This window comes from Bos indicus x Bos taurus, chromosome 19 (assembly GCF_003369695.1).
Source record: "Bos indicus x Bos taurus breed Angus x Brahman F1 hybrid chromosome 19, Bos_hybrid_MaternalHap_v2.0, whole genome shotgun sequence".
In the NCBI taxonomy this organism is placed as follows: Eukaryota; Metazoa; Chordata; class Mammalia; order Artiodactyla; family Bovidae; genus Bos; species Bos indicus x Bos taurus.
The window spans coordinates 19,722,937-19,749,264 of NC_040094.1; the positions used below are offsets into that span (position 1 = coordinate 19,722,937).

The window sequence follows — 26,328 nt, forward strand, 5'->3', positions numbered from 1 at the left end:
GGTAAGATATGTTTTGAGTTCTAAAGTTACTTTTGAACAAGGCTACTTTTCTACCATTGGGTGCTATGGTCCACATGCTTATTAATTTAGGGATTTAAAAATAGTGAAACAAAAATTTATAGCACATTTAAAAATTACGTGGCATACTTTATATTATATTGGGTTGACCAAAAAGTTCATTTGGGTTTTTCCATAACATCTTATAGAAAAACCCAAACTTTTTGGCCAATTCAATATATATAGCAAATTATATTCCATAAAATAAGTTTATAGCATATTTTTTTTTTAAATCTTCTTTTTCTACCAAGTTATAAGTGCCCTGAAATTAAGAACTAGGTCTTAATTATCTGTGTTCCTCAGCAGTGACCAGGGGAAAACAGTGTGTGGTTTAATGCTTACAACATCTACTATAATAGGTGTGATGCTAGGCACTTTACATTTATTTAATCCCATAATACATTTATAAATTAAGAATTATGATCTCCACTTTTCAGATGAGAGAGTCTAGAAGGTGACATGCTGAAAGAAATGTGTTTTTATACTGACTCATACTCTTCTCAACATACTTATTAGTTAACTTATTTAGAAGATGATTCCCAATTTATTTTTACTTTGCACTGACAATTACCTACTTTGTGGGTAATTAAAGAGTTGTGGACTTGAACTTAAAAATCATTTAGGAAACTATTTGGAAAAAATTAATCATACTTTTACCTGGGTTTAGCCTAAATTATGTAAGAGGAAATAACATTTCTGGCTACCGACTGTGTGTAAGGCATTTATATATTTTATCTTATTGAATCCTCTCAAAACCTAGTAACAGAAGTATTCCTCCAGAGGAGGAAACGGTGATCCAGAAGTACAACGACTTGCCTACGGTCACACAAGTAAACAGGACACATCATTCATTTGTTATGAAAAGAAATCTCACTATGGGTAGTAACCTGACTGGCAGTTTTTCCTTATATAACTTTCTCTCCAAGGTTCTATTTTAAGTATTTAAACTATATAATCACATTACTGTGTGTTGCAGTCCATGGGGTCTCAGAGAGTCAGACACGACTGAGCAACCGAACTGACTGAATCACATTACTAGAGAGTCTCAAATGTTTACTTACAAATGTTAATTAAAAGCACTCAAATCATGTAGCTCCAAATTGTGTTTCAAATTAAGCTCTGTTAAAGTAGTACTTTCTTAGTCATTTTGTGGCTTATTGCACTTCCGGAACCAACTATTGATAAACTTCCTCTTTCTCTACAGAACCTATTTCAATGTGCTAGAGGATCATTTTTAATCTGAACGTTCGGAACCACTTTTTGCTTTCTTAGCCAAAGCACCAAAATGTCCAGTTAGAACAAGAATTTAGCCTTCTGCAAAAGAAGTTAACAGCCAAGGTAAGACAATTTCACACAGGCAATCTGGTTTGATCTTTGTTTTATATAAAATTTACTTTTGTCTGACTCCTCGTGACCCCATGGACTGTAGCCAGTCAGGCTCCTCTGTCCATAGGATTTTCCAGGCAAGAATACTGGAGTGGGCTGCCATTTCCCGCTCCAATTTTTAAAACTAAAATGTTATTATTGTTTTAAACTTAAAGTCTGATTGTCTAAAGGTATCTATATAACAGGTATTGTGGTTTTGTTGCATGGAATTTTAAAAATTCAGTGTTGAGCTTGCCTTCAGAAAAATTTTCACCTAGGTTTATGTAATATAAACCCTTTAAAGTTTATTCAATCATTATGTTTGTTGACCTCAGTTCTGTAATTAAAAGAAATAAAACTACACCCATGGCAGATAAAGCTAAGGGTTGGAAATAAAACTAGAATTCATGAGTGATGGCTAAATCTACAACCCCAAAATACCAACTGTTAAAAAATTTTATTTTCTTTATATGAAAATTTCCTATATATAACACAATCCATAGGTTTAAATTATTTTTATTTTTTAATCCCCTTCAGTTTTCATAGAGAGAATGGTCACCTTCATTTAAAAATAAACAAAGGTGATTAGATGAGACACTCAATGATTATTATTAAATATGCTTTTTTACACAAATAGAATTTTAGTAATGATGATGACATGAAAATATTATCACTAATATTTAAAGCTAAGAAAAAAACTGCTATGGTAAAATGTGTGGGCATATACTCATCACTACATATTTATGTCACACATTATCTGAGTCTTTAGTAAGCAGTATAAAATAGATATGGAAAATAAAACTCATAGAATAGAGAGTTGCTAACCATGGAGAAAAGATGTTTTCTTTGAGTAACTTGGACAATTGCAAAGCGAATATCCTCCAAAATAAAAACTGCCAAGAGTTTATTTACATAGACTTGTAATATCATAGAATGGTAAATTCATAGTGGGTAATATCCTACTTCAACATTTCATAAAGTACTTATGACTTTCTTTTATAGAAGTCCACTTTAGATTTCTTCTAAGTAACTATTACAGAAATTAATACAGAAAGATTTTTATCATTTTTTTTGACAATGCTTATCTATATATTTTTAAAGAATCTGTTCCAAATGTAGGGTTTAATAGTGCCTGTGTTTTCCAACTAATCCCTATATACTTCCACTCAGAGGGAAATTATGAATTCTGAATTTTTTAAATGAAAATTTGATGCCTGTCAATGTCCAATCTTTAAAAGTCATCCCAATTATGCCAGTTTACAGGCTACCTAATCAAAACTCCCATAATTGTTTTCCTAGTCAAAGGACTAAAATGGTTTTCTGGTAGTTCTTGTCCAACCTTTTAAAAAGCTAACTCCAAAAGTTACTTACATTATCTATTCCCAGAGAGTTCACATCTCTTTTCCTCTTCAAGCACTCCTGTTTCAGAATTTTACTATGAATGTAATGGAAGGAAAGAGATCTTATACATGACTGACTGATTTCTGTATCAGTGCCACTACTTAAGAGCTGTGACACTTCGGCAAATTATCCAACTTCTCTGTGTCTCAGTTTTATCTGTACAGTGACGATAACATCACCTTCCTCATTAAAACAGGACAGTGCCAAACATCTGGCATGTACTTAGTAAATGGTAGCTATTTTTGATAAAAGATAGTCATCAAGTAATTCCTATCATAGTTCAAAGTTAATTTCCCCTTGCTGCTTTTCATCAAGATACAGAATCGCTGTCTTCTTCCTTTTCTGGTTTCATAACTTTACTAGCAGGAGATACAATACCACTAAATTTTAATCTATTATATCTGTATTATAACAAAGTAACTGAAACTCAGATGTTATTTTTTTGATACCACTACCTATATTTGCCTTATCTAGGATATGCCCGCCAAATCTCCTTGATTCTTCTTTAAAAGACAGTAACATCTCTCTTATCATATCCAACTTAGCATCAGTTTTACATGCTAAACTCTTTATGTACTTATGCATTAAGGGGACTCCAACTTTAATTGCGTCTCAAATGCTTAATTAAAACAGCTGATGTTTTTCTTCTTTCTGAAATTTTTTCAATATTCAGGAAAAACAAAGAACCAAAATCTGAGTTAAACCTCAAGAGTCCCAACCTAAAATAATGAGCAAAATACTGCCATATAAAGGTAGACAAATTTAGGGTTTGCCTAAGCAGCAGACTAGGGAAATTCTAGAAAAAATGCTATATAGATTGTTCATAGGTTATTTAGAGTAATTAACAAGTAGCTTCTAAGTGCCAAAAAACAGTGGGGGGCGGGGGGAGTAGGAAATCTTAAGGATGCTTAGATAGGAGTCCTGAAATGAAAGGTAAGTGAGTTTGACAAGATGGGTGATCTCAGGCCTGTCCTCCATTTTGAGAACACTGTTCCTCTGCTGATTCCTGCATCCGCAAAGACAGAAAGCAGCATTCTGTAGTTCCTTCTTTCATCTACTCTGGTCTTCTCCCCCAATTTCTAATTTTGTTCGCTTTAACCTTCTACCCTAACTTCTTGCTAAATACATAATCACTATTTGTTCTTCAGCCTTTTAGTAACTTTTCTTTCTTTCAATACCTTCTCTAATCAATTTACCTCCCCATTCCATGTATTTGCTGTTTATCCTTTGTTTGGCTTTATTTTTATCTTTTGTGTTATTTTTTATTTCTTTGCATTCCTTTTTCATTTCATTGTAGCCAACATTTTCTCCTCCTTTTTACTCCCTTGCCCCCCCTATGGTTCTTTCTCTCTACCTTCTCCTGAAGAAATAATGTTGGTATTTCAGGTACACATGGCCTACGTATATACACATATACATACATACATACATATACATATATACACATATATTAAGTAACTTTCTGCACTGGTAATAACACTGCCCTCACTGTCACTGAACTAGAAAAAAAAAGTCTGTTTCTTCACTATACCTCTCCCCTTCATTTACTCTTCTTTGAAATCTTATTCCTTTTCTCTGGACTATTCTGAATTGCTGTAGCGGAATTCTAAGACAGATTTGAGCATTCCAATGTAGCAGACCCTAGGAGGGTATAGCTAACTGGAGAAAGGGGTAGGATAGGTAAAAAAAAAGAATTTGGTTTAATACTGCTGTAACCCTTAAATGACAAGTGGAAAATCTCACACTCTTTAAGGTCCTATGACATTCCTATTAACAAAAGAGGTTACACCCTATCAAAATTGACCATACAAACTCAACTGGGCTTATAATTATGTTCCTATCTGGGTTCTTTCCTTCTCTAATGCTTTTTTTAGCTAACTGAAAAAAGGAACTGTGAAGGGTTTTTAAAAATTTTAAGAAAAGTCACAAGACACATTCTTGGCTGAAGATAATTCATGGCCTATGTTTTCTGTTGCTCTGGATGGCATTTTTTAGAAAACTAAAGTGAATCTCTAAAGAATAATACTTTCTAATAAGGCCTTCTTTGGGGAAAGGGGTAATCTGTAAGAACAGTAGGTAGGAACTTCATGGATGATAACCATGTAGAGATGATTTAAATTTCCATATTTATGCCAAAAGTTTCAAAATTTTCCCTATTAAACCCTTTACGAAATGAATAGAAGGCATAATTTAATAACTCAGATTTTACCTCTCTGCTTACATTCTAACCATCTGAATGAGATAGTCAGATAACATCACTGACTCAATGAACATTTTGAGTAAACTCTGGAAGATAGAGGAGGACAGAGAAGTCTTGCGTGCTACACAGTCCATGGGATTGCAAAGAGTCGGACATGACTTAGCAACTGAACGACAACCAGTTACATTCCGGAAGAAGTATTAATAAACAGCAAAAAACTGAAATGGAAAAGAAACCAAGAAGCCCAATTATAGGTTAACTGTTTACTGAGCTGCTAACACATACAGCATTCTGCTGTAAAGAAATCAACATATAAAAACAGACAATTTGGAGTAGCAGAAACAACATATGCTTTAAAATCAGATGGGTCTGTGGGTATAAATTCCCTGTCACTAATACTGACATTACATTTGGCAAATTGCTTAACACATTTAAATTTGTCTCTTTATCTGTAAATCAAAGATTCCTCCATCTTTCTCACAAAATTATGTAAAAGTTAAACGAAATGAAGTATGTAAAACACCTGAGATGGTATAGCACTTAGGATGTTCTAGATAAGGATTTTTCTTTGTTACTTTTTGCCTTCTTCAAAGTTCTTTAAAATCTTATTTGAGGTGATGGAGATAACAAAAAGAAAATGTGAAAAGTTAAGAAATAAAAAATAAACACAATTATTTGAGAGAAAAGAAGTGTGAGTCAGGTACGTATATAAAGAATTATCCAAGGAACCATAAAGAGAACAAGAACGAGGGGGAACTCAGGGAATGGCTGAGCTCTCTGGGCTGTGCTCAGTCACAGAGAATTTGGTCTAAGAAGGGAATTTAAGCTGAGGTCTGACAGATGATGACAGATTCACAGTTAGGCAACCAGAACAGGGAAGAGAGTGGTTTAGGAAAAAGAACACACTCTCAGAGGGTGAAGAATAGCATAATTCAAAGTGTCTGCTAAAGGGAGAAAAGTGTGTGTTTAGGAAGTATGTAAGATGAGGAAGAGGCTAAATGAGAAGTTGCAGTCATGAGATATGAGTCTGGACTGGTAAACTCAGGCCACAAACAGAAAACTCAGTTTAGATTTTTACCTTGATACCAATGGGGAACCCTCAAGCAAGGGAGATGGTGGGACAGGGAAGCCTGGAGTGCTGCAGTCCATGGGGTCACAGAGAGTCAGACATGACTGAGCAACTGAGCAACAATAAGCAAGGGAGCAAAGACGTGATAAAGCTTGGTTGTCAGAAGATTAATTCATCAGCAGTGTGCAGGGGAACTTAAAGGAGAAATATTTTAAAATTAAAGCTTTAAGTATTACAGAGAAATAAAAAGCAGGAGACTACATAGGAAAAAAAATCACATTCCTTCTCCTCTACTAAAATAGGGTAATTTATCATCACTATATACAAACTGGTAGAGGAATAAGCAATGAAAACCACTCAAATATGCTAAAAAAGTCTATTTCTTTGCAAACTTGAGGGAGTTCCTCATCTGTTATTGTACCTTGCCATCAGGCTTGTACAGACCATCAAACCTCTCTCAGATTGGCTTAAAAAAATCACAGAGAAACTATAGTTTCAAATCATATTGACCAGGATTTAAAACCCAGAGATTTTCCTTTCCTTAATATTAAGAAATAACCAAATAGTTACCATTGTGTTTAAAGATGTATGAAACAAGTATTACATACAGAGCTGAAAACTAGCCTTACTTTAGAGACAAGACATTTGAGACCAGGAGATATTAATTGAGTAGTTATGGTTAGATAGATCTTTAGGCCACAGAAACAGAAATGAAACTTGAAAAGACTCTTCAAGTTTTAGCATCTGCCACATCCCACAGGTAACCCTACCCCACAAACTTAAACACATGCCTCATTTTCCTATGCCTGCATGTTGTTCCCCTGGCTGGAATATTTTATTTACTTAGTTCTTATAGACAAGATTCAGTTCAAGTTTTACTTCTCTGAGAAACCTTCCCTGAAGCTCTCCCAGGCTAGCTTAGTTCCTCTGTGCATCTCCTGCATACCTTTCTGAGAAAACATCAAATTAGATTGATTTATTGTTTCTACTACTAGAAAAAAATTTTTTTTTTAATTTTGGTATCTCCTAAACCAGAACAGAGCCTGATAAAAACATGGTGCTAATCAATGAATAAATGAAGTAGCAGCAAGACTACTTCCCTCAACCAGACTCGAAGAGCATTTTAGGACTTTCAAGTACGAGTTGAATTGAATCCTTTAGAAATGTGAGATTCTAATATAAAGACACTGTCCTGGATACAGCTGCAAAGGTTACTTAATAGGTTGTGGGCATGAGAAACTCACAAAGGTAATACCATTAGCAAAACCAGAAATCAGGAGAAGGGTCACTTTTAAGATGAAGATGAATTCTGACTTAAATACGCTGAATTTGCTGATAGTGAAATATGTACATGGCAATGCCCACCAAGAAGTCATATAAATGGAACAAGAATTAAGGAAATTTAGGCTAGATACACAGGTTTGGGAGCTAGAGGTTAAAGGTGAGAGGTGAAACCTGATAGATTCAGGATTAAGAAAAGCAGTGAAGAGTGAAGACAGAAAACATATCAAGTACTGTATTTAGGATGCAAGAGAAAAACAGGAGCTAGTGAGATGAATATGAAAGGAAAATGACTCCAAAGAGCTACTCGAATAGCAGTGAAGGAATAATCAATGGTGTCAAATGTGATCAAGAGAGAAAAAAAGAAAAGAAACCACTGGATTAAGTAATAGATGGTTACTGGCGCCCATTGAGGCAGCAGGATCAATGTATTTCTAGCAGGAAACAGGGGAGAAAGCAGTGTGCACACGGCTCCAGCATATGGAGCCCGTGCATTTGAGATGCGTGACTATGCAACAAAGGGCTGCAGTGCAATAAACCCACAGGGGCAACAGTGCCAAGTACAAACCTTCCCAAAGAATTACGCGAGATCACTGCCTTTGGGGTCCAAATGTCACGTGGTAAGTTACGGTATAGTTAAGAGCTCTTCATGTTAGCTGGGAGTGTATCAAGTCTAAATTAGCAATGATAAATACTAAATGATATGTAATTATCTTTCTTTCTTTTATTATAATACTACTGGCAAAAAGGAAACATTCTGAAATGGATCTCAAGTATTTCATCTTAATTTTGTTTTGCGGACACCTGAATGATACTTTTTTCTCAGAGACAGAAGCAACTACAACAGAGAGGCAACCACAATCTACTTTATTTAGACCATCAATGCCATATATCTCGGCGAATTCTCAGGGCACGACAGAGAATCCTTCAAGTCAACCAACACAATTCAACAACCTATCTTCTGGACAACCAATAACAACTGCCAAAATCGCTGCTGGACAACCAACACCACTTGCCTATGCTTCTTCTGGGAAACCAGCAGCACATACTTCTCCTGGACAACCACTTGTCTATAATGTCACCAGAAAAACAATACAAATAGCCAACACCTCCTCCCAAGGAACAGCACTGCCTGTGTTTACCTCTGCCATACAGCTATCACCATCTGCCTATTCTTCTACCAGACAATCACCACCATCAGTTTCTACTCCTACTCAACAACCATCATCTACCCACACCTCTTCCAGGAAATCAATATCCCCGACTGTTCATAATATATCCATACAACCAACACCAACTGTCAAAAGTTCACCTAGGAAGACACCAGGATTCAACTTCGAATTTAGCCGTACAACAAATATCCCAAAGGAAGCCAATTATGCTTATTCAATACCAGCCATATTAATTGGTGCAATTCTGACTACTATGTTGGTAGTTGTACTCATGATTGTATTATGGCAATGTTTGCGAAAACCAGTGTTAAATGATCAAAATTGGGCAGGTAGGTCTCCGTTTGCTGATGGCGAAACCCCTGACATATGTTTGGATAACATTAGAGAAAATGAAGCATTCCCAAAACGTTCATCAATTATTTCACTTATGGTCTGGAAACCAAGCAAAAGTGCACTTTTAGCAGATGACTTAGAAATTAAGTTGTTTGAATCAAAGGAAAACACTGAAGATTCTAACAATCCCAAAACAGAGAGAATAAAAGATCAGGCAAATGGTACATCAGAAGACAGCGGTGATGGGTCAACAATTGGCACAGCTGTTTCCTCTTCAGATGACACAGATCTGCCTCCACCACCTGCTTCCCTTCTTGATATCGAAGGACAGGAGGGGAACAAATCCGATAAACCCACGATGATAACTGAATCTCCTCGTCCAAACAATTCCACCAATCTCCCAGCATCTCTAGATTGTCTCAATCAAATCTCTGAACACCATAATTCTGAGTCCAAACAGTCATTTCCACCTCCCCCTGACTCATTTAACTTGACTGTGCCACCAGGAGATTTTATGAAAAACCAGGAAGATTGCAACAATGAGATCCAATGTCAGGAATTTCCTATTCCTCCTGACTTTGATCAAGATCTCAATGAATCTCTGCCACCCCCACCTGCAGAACTGTAATAAATATTACCACTTGCTTTAAAACTGATCTTCTATTTTTCTCAAAGGACTCCAATATTTTGTTTTTCTTCGTGTGATAAAATATATTAAATGGCAATTGGTAGCCAATTTTGATTTTTATTCAGGAACTACCTAAAATCTGCTCAAAGCCTATGTATATAAGTGGAACTTATTTATGCCAATAGGACTTAACTTTAATGTATGGTATATTTTACAAATGTGGATGGTATGTGTATCAATAACTTAACTATTTTGGAAACAAGGAACATACATATACTTATTATTACCCAATAGATATGTTTTTCCTGAAAAGCTGTGTATAAAGTTACTTTGGTTAAACTTTATTTTTCCATATCAAAATTTGAGGAGGAGTGTGTCTGAGAATTTAAATGCGTACACCAAGTTTTAAACAAAACTTTAAGTTTTAAATTAATACCTCAGGTACTAAATAAATATTCCAAGGTTGTGGGGATGAGAGATTAAAACGCATGTGTTTGAGAATAAATTTCCTTTTAGCTCTCATTGGAAACTGAAAGACAAACATATTAAAACATCATATTGGAGAGTTGAGCTGGGGACACTTACCCTGAAAAAAATACAAGCAGGCCCATAAAATGTAGACTTAAACATTTTCCTATTTTGTTGGGGGAGCACAAATTTTAAAACTAGCCTCTTTAAAGTGTTTCTTATTTTTTTTTTGGCCAGGCTACATAGCTTGCAGGATCTTAGCGCTCCCCAACCAGGGACTGAACCCAGGCCTCTGGCAGTGAAAGCATGGAGTCCTAACCACTGAACCACCAGGGAATTCCCAGTTGATTTTGTATATGCCTCAAGCACCCAAGCAAACTGAAATCTTATTAAAAAACAAACAAAACCAAACCTCTATGGCTTCATTCCAAAAAACTCTTGAACCACCTTTCTCACACAGAATTTCATCTTTTATTCACTACTTGACAAGTGGTAATGAGTTATCAGAGTAGGGGGTAGGCCCAATCTTTGTTAAAGTCAAGGTATAGCTTCACTGGCTTACTCATGTGGAGATGCCAGCCCATGCCTACAAAAGTTCTTCTCTGCCGAAAAGCGCGAATTCTTCCTCCTTATCCTGACCTGAACTCCTGAGGGAAACACTCACTTAGAATGAAAGATGGTGGCTTTAGTGGTAACTTACCCTTTGTGAACTGTTCATAGTTCTGGAATTTTCCAGAATAATGCATTTACTAGTAGCACTGGTGTTCAAGAAACTAACAAAGCTTAATCTTAATAAAAACTAGCAGACTTTCAGACACTGAATGTTTCTTTACTAGTAAAACCTTTTTATTTGTAGAAACATTACACTGAGCTTATTTTTCTTGAATAAGTATGATATTAATTGTCAACGTTATGTTGGTTTTCCTCTGTCTTCCACACTAAAAAGTTTCTTTCATGTGTTTTTCAAACTTACCATTTTTAAGGTTAACTTATTCAGCAACAATTAGGAGTTTAAGAATTTCCAATTATTCTTTTGAATTTTAAGTATTCTAGTTCGGGTAAGTAAGGTATAAAGTTTTTATAGTTGGTAAAGAGTTTGACATGCCTTAAACCATCATAAACTTTCTTGTTTTATATGTAGGATTGTTACCTAATGAGCTCTTTCCACAATTCTGCTCTTCCTTTTGTTAATCACTTTCTTCCTGACCTCTTAAAGGAAGTGTATTGTGAAATACAGGGAAATACCAATCCTCATAGATAAATCAAGAGCTGATGACCTGGTCATAGGCTTGTCTGATTTCTTCAAATACCAAAGAGGAAGCTTTCCTTGTTCTGTTCTTCGTATAACAGAAGAACAGACTACTGTCAGCAGCTGCTTTTTGTTTAAGAAATTCTCTGCCAGGGGGAAAGTAATTCCCATTTACTGCATGCAATTTTTCCCTACTGAGGTCAGTGGAAGCTGAGCAGCCAAACGGTGGCAATCCTTGCCTAATCAGCAGAAAGAAATGCAAGCTAATAAAAGAAACACAGGAGAAAAGAAAATGCTGGAACAAAGAAAAACATACAGAAAATATTAAAGAAGCAGGATCCAGAAGAGAAAGTTTATTTCATGACTATGGCAAAAGGATAAGCCACAGGGGAATAAAAAGTGGAACTACATACTACACACATCAGTAGTGCTCTTATCAGATCAGTATTAACGAGATTCAGGACAACTCTCAAGACCATGTAGTTCAACTCCTTTAATTTGTTAAGTGCTGAGAAAATGGGGTCAGAAAGAGTGGTACTGAAACCGGAGTTTGTTTCCTAACCCCTGGTTCAGAATTCTTTTCACTAACATAGGACCAAAAAGCATCTACTTCTGCACTGCAACACACGTGTATCACATGTGTGTTCCATTCGGTGTTGGTCGTGGGCAACACAATGAATTAGATGAGAATGACTTTAATTGCTATTATCAACTAGTTCTGAACAAAAAGTAGAAGTAGCAAAATAAACGGTCACCTCTAAGTAAAACACTGTAATACTAGTACATGAATAAACAGGTCAGTGGAACAGAATGGAAAGTCCAGAAACAGACTTAAATCTCAAATCATTATTGGGACAACTGGACAGAGTTTGGAAAATGATGAAAGTGGATCTATACTTCATATTACATTAGAGCAAACACCAAATAGATCCTAAATCTAAATATAAAACATGAAATTATACAAATAATAGAAGAAATATGAGTGAATTCCTTTATAATCTGAAAGTAGGACAAATCTTTCTACTTGAGACTTGAAATCCAAAAGTACTACTTAAAAAAAAAGAAATCCATTACATAAAACTTTTAGATGTAAAAATAAAACAAACACCATAAAAAAAAACCCTTTGTCAAAAGACAAAGGGCAAACTGGGGGAAAATGTGCAACTTAAATTAAGACAAAGGGCTAATAACCCTAAATTTTAAAAAACTTAAACCCAGATGTGGTGGAGGAGGGATACCCACAACACACTAGAAAAAGTATGCAAAACATATAAAAGACAGTTATAGAAGAAAAATTTAAAATGATCCTTGAAAACAAAGACAAAGATATGCAACTTTTCTCATAGTAAGAAAAAAAAATACAGAAGTTCAGCAACAGAGTCTCTAGGTCTCCAGAACCAGACACCCTGACACACTGCTGTTAAGACTGCAAAATGGTACCATCTACAGAGAGAAATCTGGTAATACCCGGAAATTTTCAAATGCACTTTTCCTTTCACTCAGCAATCCTACTTACAGAAATTTTTTTGTAAGACTTGTTGGACAAAATAAGATGCAAGGGTATTCACTGTGGCATTATTTGTAATAGCAAAAGTCTAGAAACAATCCAGATACCCATCTGGGCACTGGTTAAATAAACCATGGTACACTCCCAAATGCAGCACTATGAATCATGTAATGAATGTGAAAGACCTCTATACGCAGACATGGGGTGATCTTAGAGATATATTATTAAGAAAAAAAGAACAAGATATGTAGTAACCACTTATATAAGGAAGGGGTAAGAACATATGATACATACACACATATTTTTGTTGGGTTTTCAAAAAGAAATACTGTTAAGATACAATCAAAAGCTATCAATAATAAAAACAGTCACTGATAGGAAGAGGAAAGGAATAGGGTGGAGGGGAAAGAGAAGCAAAATTTTCCTGAAAGTACCTTGTTTTTGACTTACACAGTCCCTAAAAACTGCTAAGCAACTGAAACAGATGAACTTTATGTAAAGTTGATGATATAAAAATATAGAGAAAACAATTATTTCTTTCAAGTTGCGTTAGGACACAGAATTGACTATACATCCTTAGTGAAATACATTCTAAAACAAAGAAGGCTGCAACAAATCTTAAACGTTATTCAGTAGTCTATAAACTAATTGTCTGTAGCAATACTTGATATTATTTTGAAACTACTGTAGGATGATATAAATAAGCAGCTATGTAATGCTGTTAGAAACTATTTATAGGAAATATGAGGATAGAGGAACAAATTAAATCTTCACAAGGAAGCAAACTGATAAATCCAGATGAGGGACATCCTAGGAACAAGTGACTGAGTTTTGGCAACAAGCCAGTGGCATGGGGGGAAAAGGGTGGTGAGGTAAGAGAAAGGTCCTTTTTGAATTTTGACTTGATAATTTCTATCTTGTCAGTCCTTCCATACTTTTATAATACTTTATTCAGTACTCTTAGCTGTTTTCAGCAGTAAATTCAGTCTGTATTACTAAAAATAGAGAACATAATACTTTCACTCTCAAATAAGCACAATAAATGTTATCAACTTAAGTAACAAAGATAAACGGATTGGGTTGCCAAACTTGATTAATATGGGCGAGCTGTTCCTTGGCAGGTAATTTGTTATACTTTTCACAATATTGGGGTAATATATCCTAGAACAGCATGTTTCACAAAAGAATATGTAAATTAATTTACTGCTTAGTCTAGAATATAATAGTTGCATAAACAACTGTAGTTCTTGACTTGACAGACTTTTATAAAATGTAATGTGTCTGAATAACATCTAAAATAATTTGTAACAAACACTTCAGCCTACAAAAAATTATTTTTTGGAGTAATACACTATTATTTTATTTCATGAGAATTTCTAAAATCATAAGGACAGATGGTTTCAATTCAAGAGCATTAAAATGTATTTCCTGGACTTCCCTGGTGGTTCAGTGGTTAAGAATCCGCCTTGCAATGCAAGGGACACCAGTTTGATCCCTGGTCTGGGAAGATGCCACATGCAGCGGACCAACTAAGTTTGTGTGCCATAACTACTAAGCCCGCACTCTGGAGCCTGTGAGCTGCGCCTACTGAAGCCCATATGCCCTAGAGTCTGTGCCCCAACAAGAGAAGCCACTACAATGAGAAGCCTGAACCGCAAATAAAGAGGAGCCCCACTTTTCACAACTAGAGAAAGCATGCACATAGCAATGAAGTCCTAGCACAGCCAAAATATATACATGTTTTTGAATAAATCAAAAAATAAATAAAATGTACTTCCCTTTTTCTCCCATCTAAGTACTAACCAGGCCTGATCCCGCTTAGCTTCTGGATTAGACACATTCAGGGTGGTATGGCTATAAATAGTACTTCCACCCTCTTTTTCTTTTTGAGAATTTTCCAATAATCTTTGAATAACAGAAACAACCTCACATGTCCCCAAACTTAAAATAAGAGAAACATTGCTACTACTATTATACTGGAATTTTCTATCATATGCAGCAAAATCTGATTTCAATACAGCCTAAACACAAATTCATATGATCCTCTAGCTACTGAAACAACATGTTCTTTCTTTCAAAAAAAAAAAAAGTACTAGTAAGTATAATGGAACTGGATAACTCTACTTCCACATGGATATAATGAGACTTCCTAAAATTAAAAGGAGAGATTTAAGAAGTGTTTGGTAAACTGACCCCCAGGTCTCCTGTGGTGGCTCAGTGGTAAAGAATCTGCCTGCCAATGCAGGAGATGCGGGTTTGATACCTGCACTGGGAAGATCCCTGGAAAAGGAAATGGCAACCCACTCCAGTATTCTTGCCTGGGAAACCCCATGGTCAGAAGAGCCTGGTAGGCTATAGTCCATGGGGTTGCAGAGCCGGACACAACTTAGCAACTAAACAACAACAAACTGACCCTCAGCCACTTCCTGTGAAGTTTAACATACATACCCAGAAGCTAAAACAGAAGAAACTGAAATGTCAAAACTCTCATCTGGTATTTCCATAATATTGTTGAACACAGTATTTTTAAAACATTATTATTAAGCACTAAGATTGATGAGTGGCTTCTTAAATTCACAGAAAGAATCTTAAAGAGTTCCAGGCTGAACCCTCAAAGTAAAGTGGGAATAAAGTACCTAATCAATAATAAATTTCGAACACCACAGACATTTAAAATGTAGGTACTTTTCTAGGAACATTAATCTCATACAAAACATGACTCCTAGAGTATAGTTTCTCCTCTAAGAAAATAAGCTTCAATTTTTACAGTAAATTCTATTAGGGTAAAATTTGGGATAAAAGAATGGCAAATGTAATTTAGAGAAAAATGAAGGATTTAATAAATAGACATAAAGAGATTTTCTTTATATGTAATATGCTAATGAGTGAGTGAGTGAGTGAGTGAGTGAGTGAAAGTCACTCGGTCTGTCCAACTCTTTACAACCTCATGGAATTCTCCAGGCCAGAATACTGGAGTGGGCAGCCTTTCCCTTCTCCTTGGGATCTTCCCAACCCAGGGATCAAACCAGGATCTCCTGCATTACAGGCAGATTCTTTACCAGCTGAGCCACAAAGGAAGCCCAAGAATACTGGAGTGGGTAGCCTTTCCCTTCTCCAGGGCATCTTCCCAACCCAGGGATTGAACCCAAGTCTCTTGCATTGCAGGCGGATTCTTTACCAGCTGAGCCACAAGGGAAGTCCAATAACGGCTGGGTTTTTTTTTATTACTTTTAAATTTTATTTAATTTTTGGCTGTGCCGGGTCTTCACTGCTGTGAGGGTTTTTCCTCAGTTGTGGTTAGCAGAGGCCACTTTCCAGGTGAGGTGCTCGGGCTTTTCAATGCAGCGGCTTCTCTTGTTGTGGAGCACAGGATCTAGAGCGTGCGGGTTTCAGTAGTTGCAGCTCCCAGGCTCTAGATCACAGGCTCAGTAGCTGTGGCACGTGGGCTCAGCTGCTCCAGGGGTTGGGGGATCTTTCCCAACTAGGGGTCAAACCTGTGGAACCCGTGGTTCCTACACTGGCAGGTGGATTCTTCACTACTGAGCCACCACGGAAGCCCCATACCTTCTGGTTTTTAAATGGTAACAATTTGGCAAAAAAACTGTCATTACCTTGTTTTCTTTTCTAAGGTAAGTTGGCTCTTCTAGAAATTAGATTCAACTTTTAATAGATTATTCATACAATTGGTCCACTAAAGAGTAGAGCTGAAGCGATCATAAATCTCATTTTATACAGCCCCTAATGAAAAACTTCCCTTTTACATTATTTCGTGTAATTTAAGAACTACAAACTGTTTTCTCAGTAAGATAAAATGTAAAACATTCTGAAGAAATCATCTAAAAATTTATGCTATTATTTTCAAGCCATAAAATCAAATAAATAGTTATTCATATATTACCAAAGATGTCTCTGGAGAAAATAATATTCATATTCACTCATCAAAGTAACTTCATGAAGAAAAAAAATCCTTAATCCAAAAGACATAAAATAAAACACATTTACGTTACCACATGAACTGATAATTTAGAAAAATGAGACGTTCATTTAAAAACACAGCCTCCCTCATTTGTATAGCCTGGGTAAAATAATCCTTTGTATCAAAAAGATAAAATAAAATAATCATATTTAAGTACTTTTGTACTTCCCCAAAAGATGAACAGTTAAGTGGCTGATAAATTGAAAAGGTGATTTGTACATAATAATCACCACACTGGGGGAGCACATAAAAAATTAGATGTTATTTTTAAAAGTGACATGACAATTGTACCATTTTAGGAAAAAAAAAATTGAGAAGGCAGAGTTCAAAAACAGTTAAACTAATATCTTAGAAAACCATCCACAAGGAAGGTCAAGTTCATTTTCAGCATTTTTCAATGTATAAAAAGCATGAAAAGTAGGAGCATTATAAAGAACCACGAATTCTCCACGAGGTAAATGTTAAAATGTAAAGCCAAAGCTCAGACAAATACACAGAAATGAGTAGGGCCAGGTCTAAAGTCCACGAGGTTTTCCTTCCTATGGCAAATCTGAGCTATATGGGTACACTCAATGCTGTAAATTAAAAAAAAGATTTTTTCGGGGTTCATTCTGTCGCGTGTGCACCTCCTGCAATAAATTTGAGTCCGCACCAATGACAGCTCTGCAGTCCTCCTATGTGGTACTGATCAGGTGGTTGCAGAGCTTCAGCTCACAGCAACACAATGCAGCTGAGCAGGCAAGCACAGCCCACAGCCAGAAGCGGTTCCTACTTTCCAGAACAAGGCGACCTTTAAGCTTAAGTTTCCCGGAGAAAATGAGATGCTGATGTTGAAGACGACACTATGGTAAGCTGTTATTTAAATCAGTAAAAAAATCGACTTCAGAATTTTTTTCTTTTTTTAAGAGAAAGTCAACGTTAGGATTGAATATATATTCAATAGCAAGTGCATGCACCAGAAATTTGCTGCAGTGTCAGTTGAGGGATTTCTTTCTAATATTCATTCACTTTGTAAATATACACATTGTTTTCCTTTAGACTCGGCACTGAAATATAGAGAAATCACTTTATAAAATGTGAGATTTTAAGGTATGGGGTTAGTCAGATTTTTCAAGTGCCTTAAAATGTTTTGCAAGGATATATTTATCCTGAGAAGACGAAGGTGAATTCCAAAGTACTGTCTTAATATCTAAATAAAATCCATCTTATATATACACACTGACTATTTCTTTACTGCAGAGATCTTAAGGAAAAAACAAAACAAAACAAAACACCAAAACAGACACGACAGCCATTTTTTCCCATTTGAATAAGGAAGAATAACATAAAAAAATAGTAACAGCTTAAGATTCTTTGGGATTTTTATTTGCCAAGAATACAATTTTATCAAGTCTCAAGGAAGATAAATAAGACAGATTATGGTAAAAAGAAAGGAGAAAATACAGAAGAGAGTAGGGGGAGAGAGTCTGTCTCTACCACATAGCCCCAGTTGAAGGATTAAGCATTTGGACTATAAATGAAGGGGAGCTTTGTTAGTTTAATCACTGGAACAATTATAAAAGAACTCAACAACAACGAGGTTTATTGAAAATTTTGCCTAATGCTAACTGACCCATGCAGATGCCTAATTGTATTTGCATATTAAAAGAAGGGTGTATCTGTTTGTTTCCAGGCTTTGATGGAATATCAGATATTGAAAATGTCTCCCAGCCTGTTCATCCTTCTGTTTCTCACACCTGGTATTTTATGCATTTGTCCTCTCCAATGTATATGCACCGAGAGGCACAGGCATGTGGACTGTTCAGGCAGAAACTTGACTACATTACCATCTGGACTGCAAGAGAATATTATCCATTTAAATTTGTCTTATAACCACTTTACTGATCTGCATAACCAGTTAACCCAGTACACCAATCTGAGGACCCTGGACATTTCAAATAACAGGCTTGAAAGCTTGCCTGCTCAGTTACCTCGGTCCCTCTGGAATATGTCTGCTGCTAACAACAACATTAAACTGCTTGAAAAATCTGATACTGCCTATCAGTGGAACCTTAAATACCTGGATGTTTCTAAGAATATGCTGGAAAAGGTTGTCCTCATTAAAAATACACTAAGAAGTCTCGAGGTTCTCAACCTCAGTAGTAACAAACTCTGGACAGTTCCAACCAACATGCCCTCCAAACTACATACCGTGGACCTGTCTAACAATTCCTTGACACAAATCCTTCCAGGAACATTAATAAACCTGACAAATCTCACACATCTTTACCTGCACAACAATAAGTTCACATTCATTCCAGATCAAGCTTTTGACCAACTCTTTCAGTTGCAAGAGATAACCCTTTACAATAACAGGTGGTCATGTGACCACCACCAAAACATTACTTATTTACTTAAGTGGATGATGGAAACAAAAGCCCATGTAATAGGGACTCCCTGTTCTAGCCAAATATCATCTTTGAAGGAACATAGCATATACCCCACACCTTCTGGATTTACCTCAAGCTTGTTCACTGTAAGCGGGATGCAGACAGTGGACACCATTAACTCTCTGAGTACGGTAACTCAGGCCAAAGTGACCGAAATACCCAAACAATATCGAACAAAGGCAACAACGTTTGGTGCCACTCTAAGCAAAGATACCACCTTGACTAGCACTGACAAGGCTTTTGTGCCCTATCCAGAAGATACATCCACAGAAACCATCAATTCTCGTGAAGCAGCTGCTGCAACTCTAACTATTCATCTCCAAGATGGAATGGTTACAAACACAAGCCTCACTAGCTCAACAAAATCATCCCCAACACCCATGACCCTAAGTATTACTAGTGGCATGCCAAATGATTTCTCTGAAATGCCTCAACAAAGCACAACCCTTAACTTACGGAGGGAAGAGACAACCACAGACGGAAAGACACGCTTACCTTCTGTGGCAAGTGCTTGGAAAGTAAATGCTTCGTTTCTCTTAATGCTCAATGCTGTGGTCATGCTGGCTGTCTGAGGGTCTGCACTTTTCTGAAATTTAATGAATGAACTTCTCCCTGATGTACAGCTGGGAAAATATTCCCCTATCTAACCAGTGACTCAAGCTTATATTAAGTATTTAAGAAAGCCAGTCTTACCGTTTCTGACTCTGATGTAAATGAAGTAACTTGTCTTAAATAAAAGAAGTGCACAATGTCTTGGTACTTGCTGCTATTTTACTGTCTTAATGAAGTAAAACTAATGAGTTTCCTTTTTTTAAAAAATAAAGTGTTTTCTTTTTAAGGCTTCAATTTACTGCACAAAATATAAAGCATCTAAACTTTAATATGTATTTTATGTATGTTTACACTGTCAAACATCTGGGAAAAAAATAAAAGGTCTATGCTCATATCTGTGTCACTTGGCTTTCTAGTCATACCAACTTAATCTACTTACTAGAAATGACATGACAAACTTTTTTGCTCTAAGGTACTTTGGTAAAGTCTTTATGGCAAATATAATACTGGAGGTATCCAAGCATTCTGCCACTAAAGTAAAACTGTGGTTGCCTCCCCATGAATGGTAACGTCACATCATTATTTTACACACAAGCCATAATTGTTTTAAATCTAAATGATGTCCTGCTTCTGAGGAACTCTTGGCTACTTTACAGATTATATAATGGACAAAAGCTCTTCAAAAAGCTAGAGGACACTAGGCTTTGCATTTTAATAAGGCAAGTTTGATGGCTTTGTTTTTTTGCACTGTATAAAAGTATTAAAAATGCAATAAAAATTTAAACTTAAAAGACATATAAAGAAGGAACAGTTTTAGTGAATATTTAACAAACTGTTCATTAGTAGAAAACTAAAATAATTATACAGTTAAAAGTCTTCTATGAGCAGGAAAGAGAAATTTATCTTTTGTACATCAGAAGTTAGAATCTGACTTAGCTAAGTCAAAATCAACATTAGTTTCAGGATAAAATCATGGGGGTCTAACGAACACCAGCAGTACTAACAGAGGGAGAGGAAAAGAAAAGGAGAAAAGCCAAAGAAGGCTGGAATTCATTTGGTGCTACAACCAGGTGATGAGTCCAATAAAACAGACAGCAGGACTAGAGCGGGCGTGAGATACATCCAGGTACTCCAAGTCAAACTGCACTGGGGCTTCAACTAGAAGAAAACTGAGAACTGTCTACTAATACAAAGGAAGCCATTGTTTGAATTAAGAGACAAACATAAGTAATAGCCAAGAGTCAGAAAAAGAAGTCCTGAAAACAAGGCTAGATTAAAATGCAAGACAGCATAATTGAAATTGGTGAGCCACAAATGAGGAATTTAATTTGTGCCATAAGGAGGAATCTATTTCAAGCATTCTTAGAGTTGGGAAAAGAGTACAGAAAGAAATTTAAAAATTAAGATAGTTTTCTTTCCACGTTTGGGAACATTTCTATTCAGAGACACAGAAAAGTAACAATCTTATGCTCTCTTCATTTTTTCTTTCTTTTAAGGGGCAGGCTTATGGAAAAATTACTTTTAAGCTTCAGTAAAGCAATTCCTCTCCTATACGGACTTATTATTTCAGAGACTCTGAGACATTTTTCTGCCCTGGCAAACCTACTTGGTTCACTACTGTCAGGAGGGGATTCACCATGAAGAAAAGGAGTTATCTGAGATAGCCCCTAAATGATTTTAAAATGGGTATGCTGTCTCCACTCTCTCCCAATACTGATCTAGTATCTTCACCATCAATGGTAGAGGCTAACTGCTTAGGTATTTCCTACTCTACCACACACTTGCATCTTGTTTTAAAAATACACACACTCTGAACTCCACAGAAAGTAGGTTTCTTAGAGTTAATTGTCTTTCACTCTGAGGGTGCCAAAAATTCAATGTTGTCTTAGAAATCCCATGAGGAAAAATGACCAAAAAGTGTAATTTATATATTATAGCATTAGCAGCACCTATAAATTATGCCAATCTTATCGACATATCTGCAAAATGCAGGTAAAAAATACAGTAAATTTACCAGCACAACACATGTCAACCACACAGACTCTAAGTCCTCAGAAAGAAGTACAGTAATTAGTAATTACATACTTTCATGGAAATTGTATTCTTATCATTAATAATGGAGGAGAGATCATTACTTGCCAATACAACAAGAACTACCATATTATTGGGCTCCATAAACATTCAAAATGCAGTAGTCCTCAGCATCTATCTCTCAAACTCGTAAGGTCCATCCATCCATACTGAAGGTTTGATTTTATTTTACAAGTAACTTTTGTTTCTCACCAGTCAAGAGAACTCATATAAGAGAACAAACACAAAAGCAAATGTAATAAGGGAGAAAGTCATGGTGAAGAATATGTGCTTTGATGTCCAATCTTCTAGCCCTAAATCCTGTCTCTGACACTTCTCAGCTATATAACCCTGGACAAGTTACCAATGTCCTAAGTCACAGTTTCATAACCCATAAAATGGGCTAGCAGAACTTATTCATAGGGGGCATTTACTCCTAAGCAATAAATGGCATAATTCACATATAGTCTTAGCAGTGCCTTGGCTCCTCACATTCTATGTGCAGTAATGCCACTGTTACACGTCTATGTCCAAGCTCAGTTCGTTGAGAAATTCCCATGTATGTCAACACCCAAGCTCTAAGAGCGAGAGAACGAAATGGTAAATTTGCTTCAGTCCTGCTCCTCCACCCTCCAGGGTTCAAGTTCAGATGTTAATGAGATGGGACCCAGAAGAGAGAGAAACATTCACTTACGAGAGCAGAATGATAAAATGTCTCCTATTGCTAACTTAAAAGATCTCAAATATGTCTTCTTCAATGACCATTATCATCAACCATCTTTTAAATATTATTTGGGAAATTCCAGAACAAAAACAATGGATAAAATTATTGAAAAAATCAAAATGGTTATTATTAACAGGTGAAATAATTATTATCTATCTAAAGGATCCCTCAGGAATGCCTTCAGAAGAACAACGTTAATAACAAATATACAAACATTAATGGTTTTCTCATATGCTGGCAACAAATAATTAGAAAATTATAGGAAAAGGATACTATATTCATGACAGCAACTAACAAACCAAAATATATAATGCCAAGAAAAACATTCACATGAAATGTGCAGGACCAAATGGAGAAAAGTTAAAAAAAAATTAATGAGATGTATAAACCAAGACTTGATGAAGATGATAAACAAAGGTCTCCCATTCATTTATTCTTTCACTGAAGTATTTTTTTTAGCACCTGGAATGTACCAGGAACAAAGGTTAACTAAAGGAGACACACCTTGATTGATGTTGTAAAGACGAATTAATTCCAGATAATTTATGGATTAAGCCAACTCTGATAAACATTCCAATGAGATTCTTTTTAGAATAAAATACTCAAGTCCATCTGGAAAAATAAGTGGGAAAGAACAGAAAAAGGAAAAAATAGAAAAATCTTAGCCTTTCTATGTCAGCTGTAAAAATTAAGGCAGAGTAGTAGTGGCATAAAAATAAAAAAGAAGATAAATGTAATATAGAAATGACAGCACAATTAGAGCACACAACAATTAAGAATTCTTTGTGCCTCCATTTCCTCAAAGGGTTGTTGTGAGGGGAAAAATGAGTTAACACGCGTGAAGTGCTTAGAACAGTGCCTACCACGTAGTACATTCTCAAACAGTGGAAAAAGTCAAAAATCAAAGCGGAAAGTAAAGATGCAAAAAGCAATGCTGGGAAAATTTGAAAGGAGTCCAATTCAATACTCACTTCATGTGATACACCTACATAGTGAACTAAAAAAGATAATATAAAAAAGGAAGTCTTAAAACCAACAGGAGAATAAAAAAGAATACGAATCTCTCAGTGGAAGGCTTTTATTTTAAATTAGAAAAATAAAAAAACACCCACAAAGAAATCATCAATAGTTTATACAAAACCCCAAATTTCTTATGTTGGGACTAATAAGCCTGATGAAAAATACTCAGAGAAAAACATAAAGGAGATTGCTAATCAAATGCTCATAAAATTGATAAGAAAAATACTTAGATTTCCCAATGGATAAGTATGTGAAGGACACAAACAGAAATGTTTAAAAGACAGGAAGTGTGGGGACTGACAAATATATGGGGAATACGGCAATCACATAATAAATGACAAAAATAAAACGTGACGCCATGCTCATTACTAAATCAGCAAGCAATTTTTTTTAAGTAATAAAAATCAATGCTGGGGAAGACACAGTTAAACAGCCACATTCACATATTGGTACAACTCTTCTGAAAAGTAACTGGCAACTGTGATGAGAAAATAGCTATTCTGAGTTGCTGCCTAAGCATTTTTCAGTATGACAACACTACACATGCCCCGTGGCTGGACATTTAGATAAGGACTCAAGTTAGGATTCCCACCACAATTTCCCACTTTGCTTTTCCCGGAGCACCTTTTAAAATAACCATATAGAAGTGAGCCTGCAAACAGTTAAGGGACTGTCACCCCAACCACCTTACAGCAGGTGCTCTCTCTCTCTCTTCTCTTGACCTGGCGCAGAGGACTGCTCTGCCATCCGCCCAGCTCACTATGCATGCTTGCCCCCACCCCTCTCCGCCCCACGTTTCTGGGATCTCTAAATAATAAAATCCCGTGACTTCGTCTGAATGTACTGAAACCGAGCCTTCAATCAAAATAACCCCAGGAGTTTTCACTTCCCTCAGAAATTGAGGGCGCCTCTTGCCAACCTTGAGTTGGTGGCTTGTGCCTCATTCAAAAAGTCATAATCTGCATATTTTTAACTTAATATATTAATTACAGGTTGTGGGGTGGGGCAACAAAACAGTGATCAAAAACCTAAAATATTTTAACCTTTAATCTAGTAAATTCTAGGTAAATATCAGCATTCTTTCAAACATCAAGAAAACCAGAATGCTAAGTATCTATCATTAGGAAAGTGGTTAAGTAAATGATGACCCACTGGCCAGAATATTACATGACCAATACAAATATTTATGTAGTTTCTTTTTTAACTTTGAAATGTATAAAATGCAAATACTACAAAGATAGAGTGAAAACTATATAAATGTGTTACAGAACTATGTATAAAAACAAAAAACATAAATATGCTGAAATGCATATATGTATACCAAGTATTTTTTATTGCCTGTTTTGTCTTTGAAAAATACAAGAGGTATAAGAAAAGAATTATTGAAATAGGTGTCCAAGGGTTCTAGGTTGAGTAAGAAAATCAGACGATGCAAAATGAACTGTGAATAGGGAAGGGGAAGTTAAGAAACTGGAGGGTACCATGACATATAGATCAGAGACTGAGAAGTACTATCAGATTTCTTGGAAGCATATACAGCTTACGTTAGTTCTACATGGTTAATCGTTGTGCCTCGGACTGTTCTCCAGCAAATCTAACCAGACAAGCTCTTTCTCTCCTAAAAACGAGACAACAACAAAAAAACACCAAAAATCTTCAACAAGTGTCTGTTTCTCAGTCAGTCAGTTCAGTAGCTCAGTCGTGCCTGGCTCTTTGCAACCACATGGACTGCAGCATGCCAGGCTTCCCTGTCCATCACTAACTCCCAGAGCTTGCTCAAACCCATGTCCATTGAGTCGGTGATGCCATCCAACCATCTCATCCTCTGTCGCCCCTTTTCTTCCTGCCTTCAATCTTTCCCAGCATCAGGGTCTTTTCCAATGAGTCAGTTCTTCACATCAGGTGGCCAGAGGACTGGAGTTTCAGCTTCAGCATCAGTCCTTCCAATGAATATTCAGGACTGATTTCCTTTTGGATTAACTGGTTTGACCTCCTTGCAGTCCAAGGGACTCTCAAGAGTCTTCTCCAACACCACAGTTCAAAAGCATCAATTCTTCAGCGCTCAGCTTTCTTTATAGTCCAACTCTCACATCCATACATGACTATTGGAAAAACCATAGCTTTGACTAGGCGGACCTTTGTTGGCAAAGTAATGTCTTTGTTTTTTAATATGCTGTCTAGGTTGGTCATAGCTTTTCTTCCAGGGAGCATCTTTTAATTTCATGGCTGCAGTCACCATCTGCAGTGATTTTGGAGCCCAAGAAAGTAAAGTCTGTCACTGTGTCCATTGTTTCCCCATCTATTTCCCAGGAAGTGATGGGACCGGACGTCATGATCGTAGTTTTCTGAATGTTGGGTTTTAAGCCAGCTTTTTATTACTATCCTCTTTCACTTTCATCAAGAGGACCTTTAGTTCTTTACTTTCTGCCGTAAGGGTGGTATCATTGTGTATCTGAGGTTATTGATATTTCTTTCAGCAATCTTGATGCTAGCTTGTGCTTCATCCAGCCCAGCATTTCTCAAGATGTACTCTGCACATAAGTTAAATAAGTAGGGTGACAATATACAACCTTGATGTACTCCTTTCCCTATTTGGAACCAGTCTGTTGGTCCATGTCCAGTGCTAACCATTGCTTCTTGACCTGCATACAGATTTCTCAGGAGTCAGGTCAGGTGGTCTGGTATTCCCATCTCTTGAAGAATTTTCCAGTTTGTTGTGATCCACACAGTCAAAGGCTTTGGCATAGTCAATAAGGCAGAAATAAATGTTTTTCTGGAACTCTCTTGCTTTTTCCATGATCCAACGGATGTTGGCAATTTGATCTCT

The 26,328-nt window shown here is 36.3% G+C and overlaps 3 protein-coding genes across 11 annotated transcripts in view; 2 read left to right on the forward strand and 1 right to left on the reverse strand.

Moving 5' to 3' along the window:
- The window catches only part of NF1 (neurofibromin 1), a 257,570-nt gene that overhangs the window by 56,812 nt on the left and 174,430 nt on the right, over positions 1–26,328 (reverse strand). The window lies entirely within an intron of this gene.
- On the forward strand, positions 1,211–10,789 carry EVI2B (ecotropic viral integration site 2B). The gene is made up of 2 exons (XM_027516773.1): positions 1,211–1,395; positions 8,123–10,789. Exon 2 carries the CDS (start codon positions 8,136–8,138, stop codon positions 9,504–9,506), a length of 1,371 nt encoding a protein of 456 aa, XP_027372574.1. The 5' UTR covers positions 1,211–1,395; positions 8,123–8,135; the 3' UTR covers positions 9,507–10,789.
- On the forward strand, positions 17,377–20,079 carry OMG (oligodendrocyte myelin glycoprotein). The gene is made up of 2 exons (XM_027516774.1): positions 17,377–17,553; positions 18,379–20,079. Exons 1-2 carry the CDS (start codon positions 17,551–17,553, stop codon positions 19,705–19,707), a joined length of 1,332 nt encoding a protein of 443 aa, XP_027372575.1. The 5' UTR covers positions 17,377–17,550; the 3' UTR covers positions 19,708–20,079.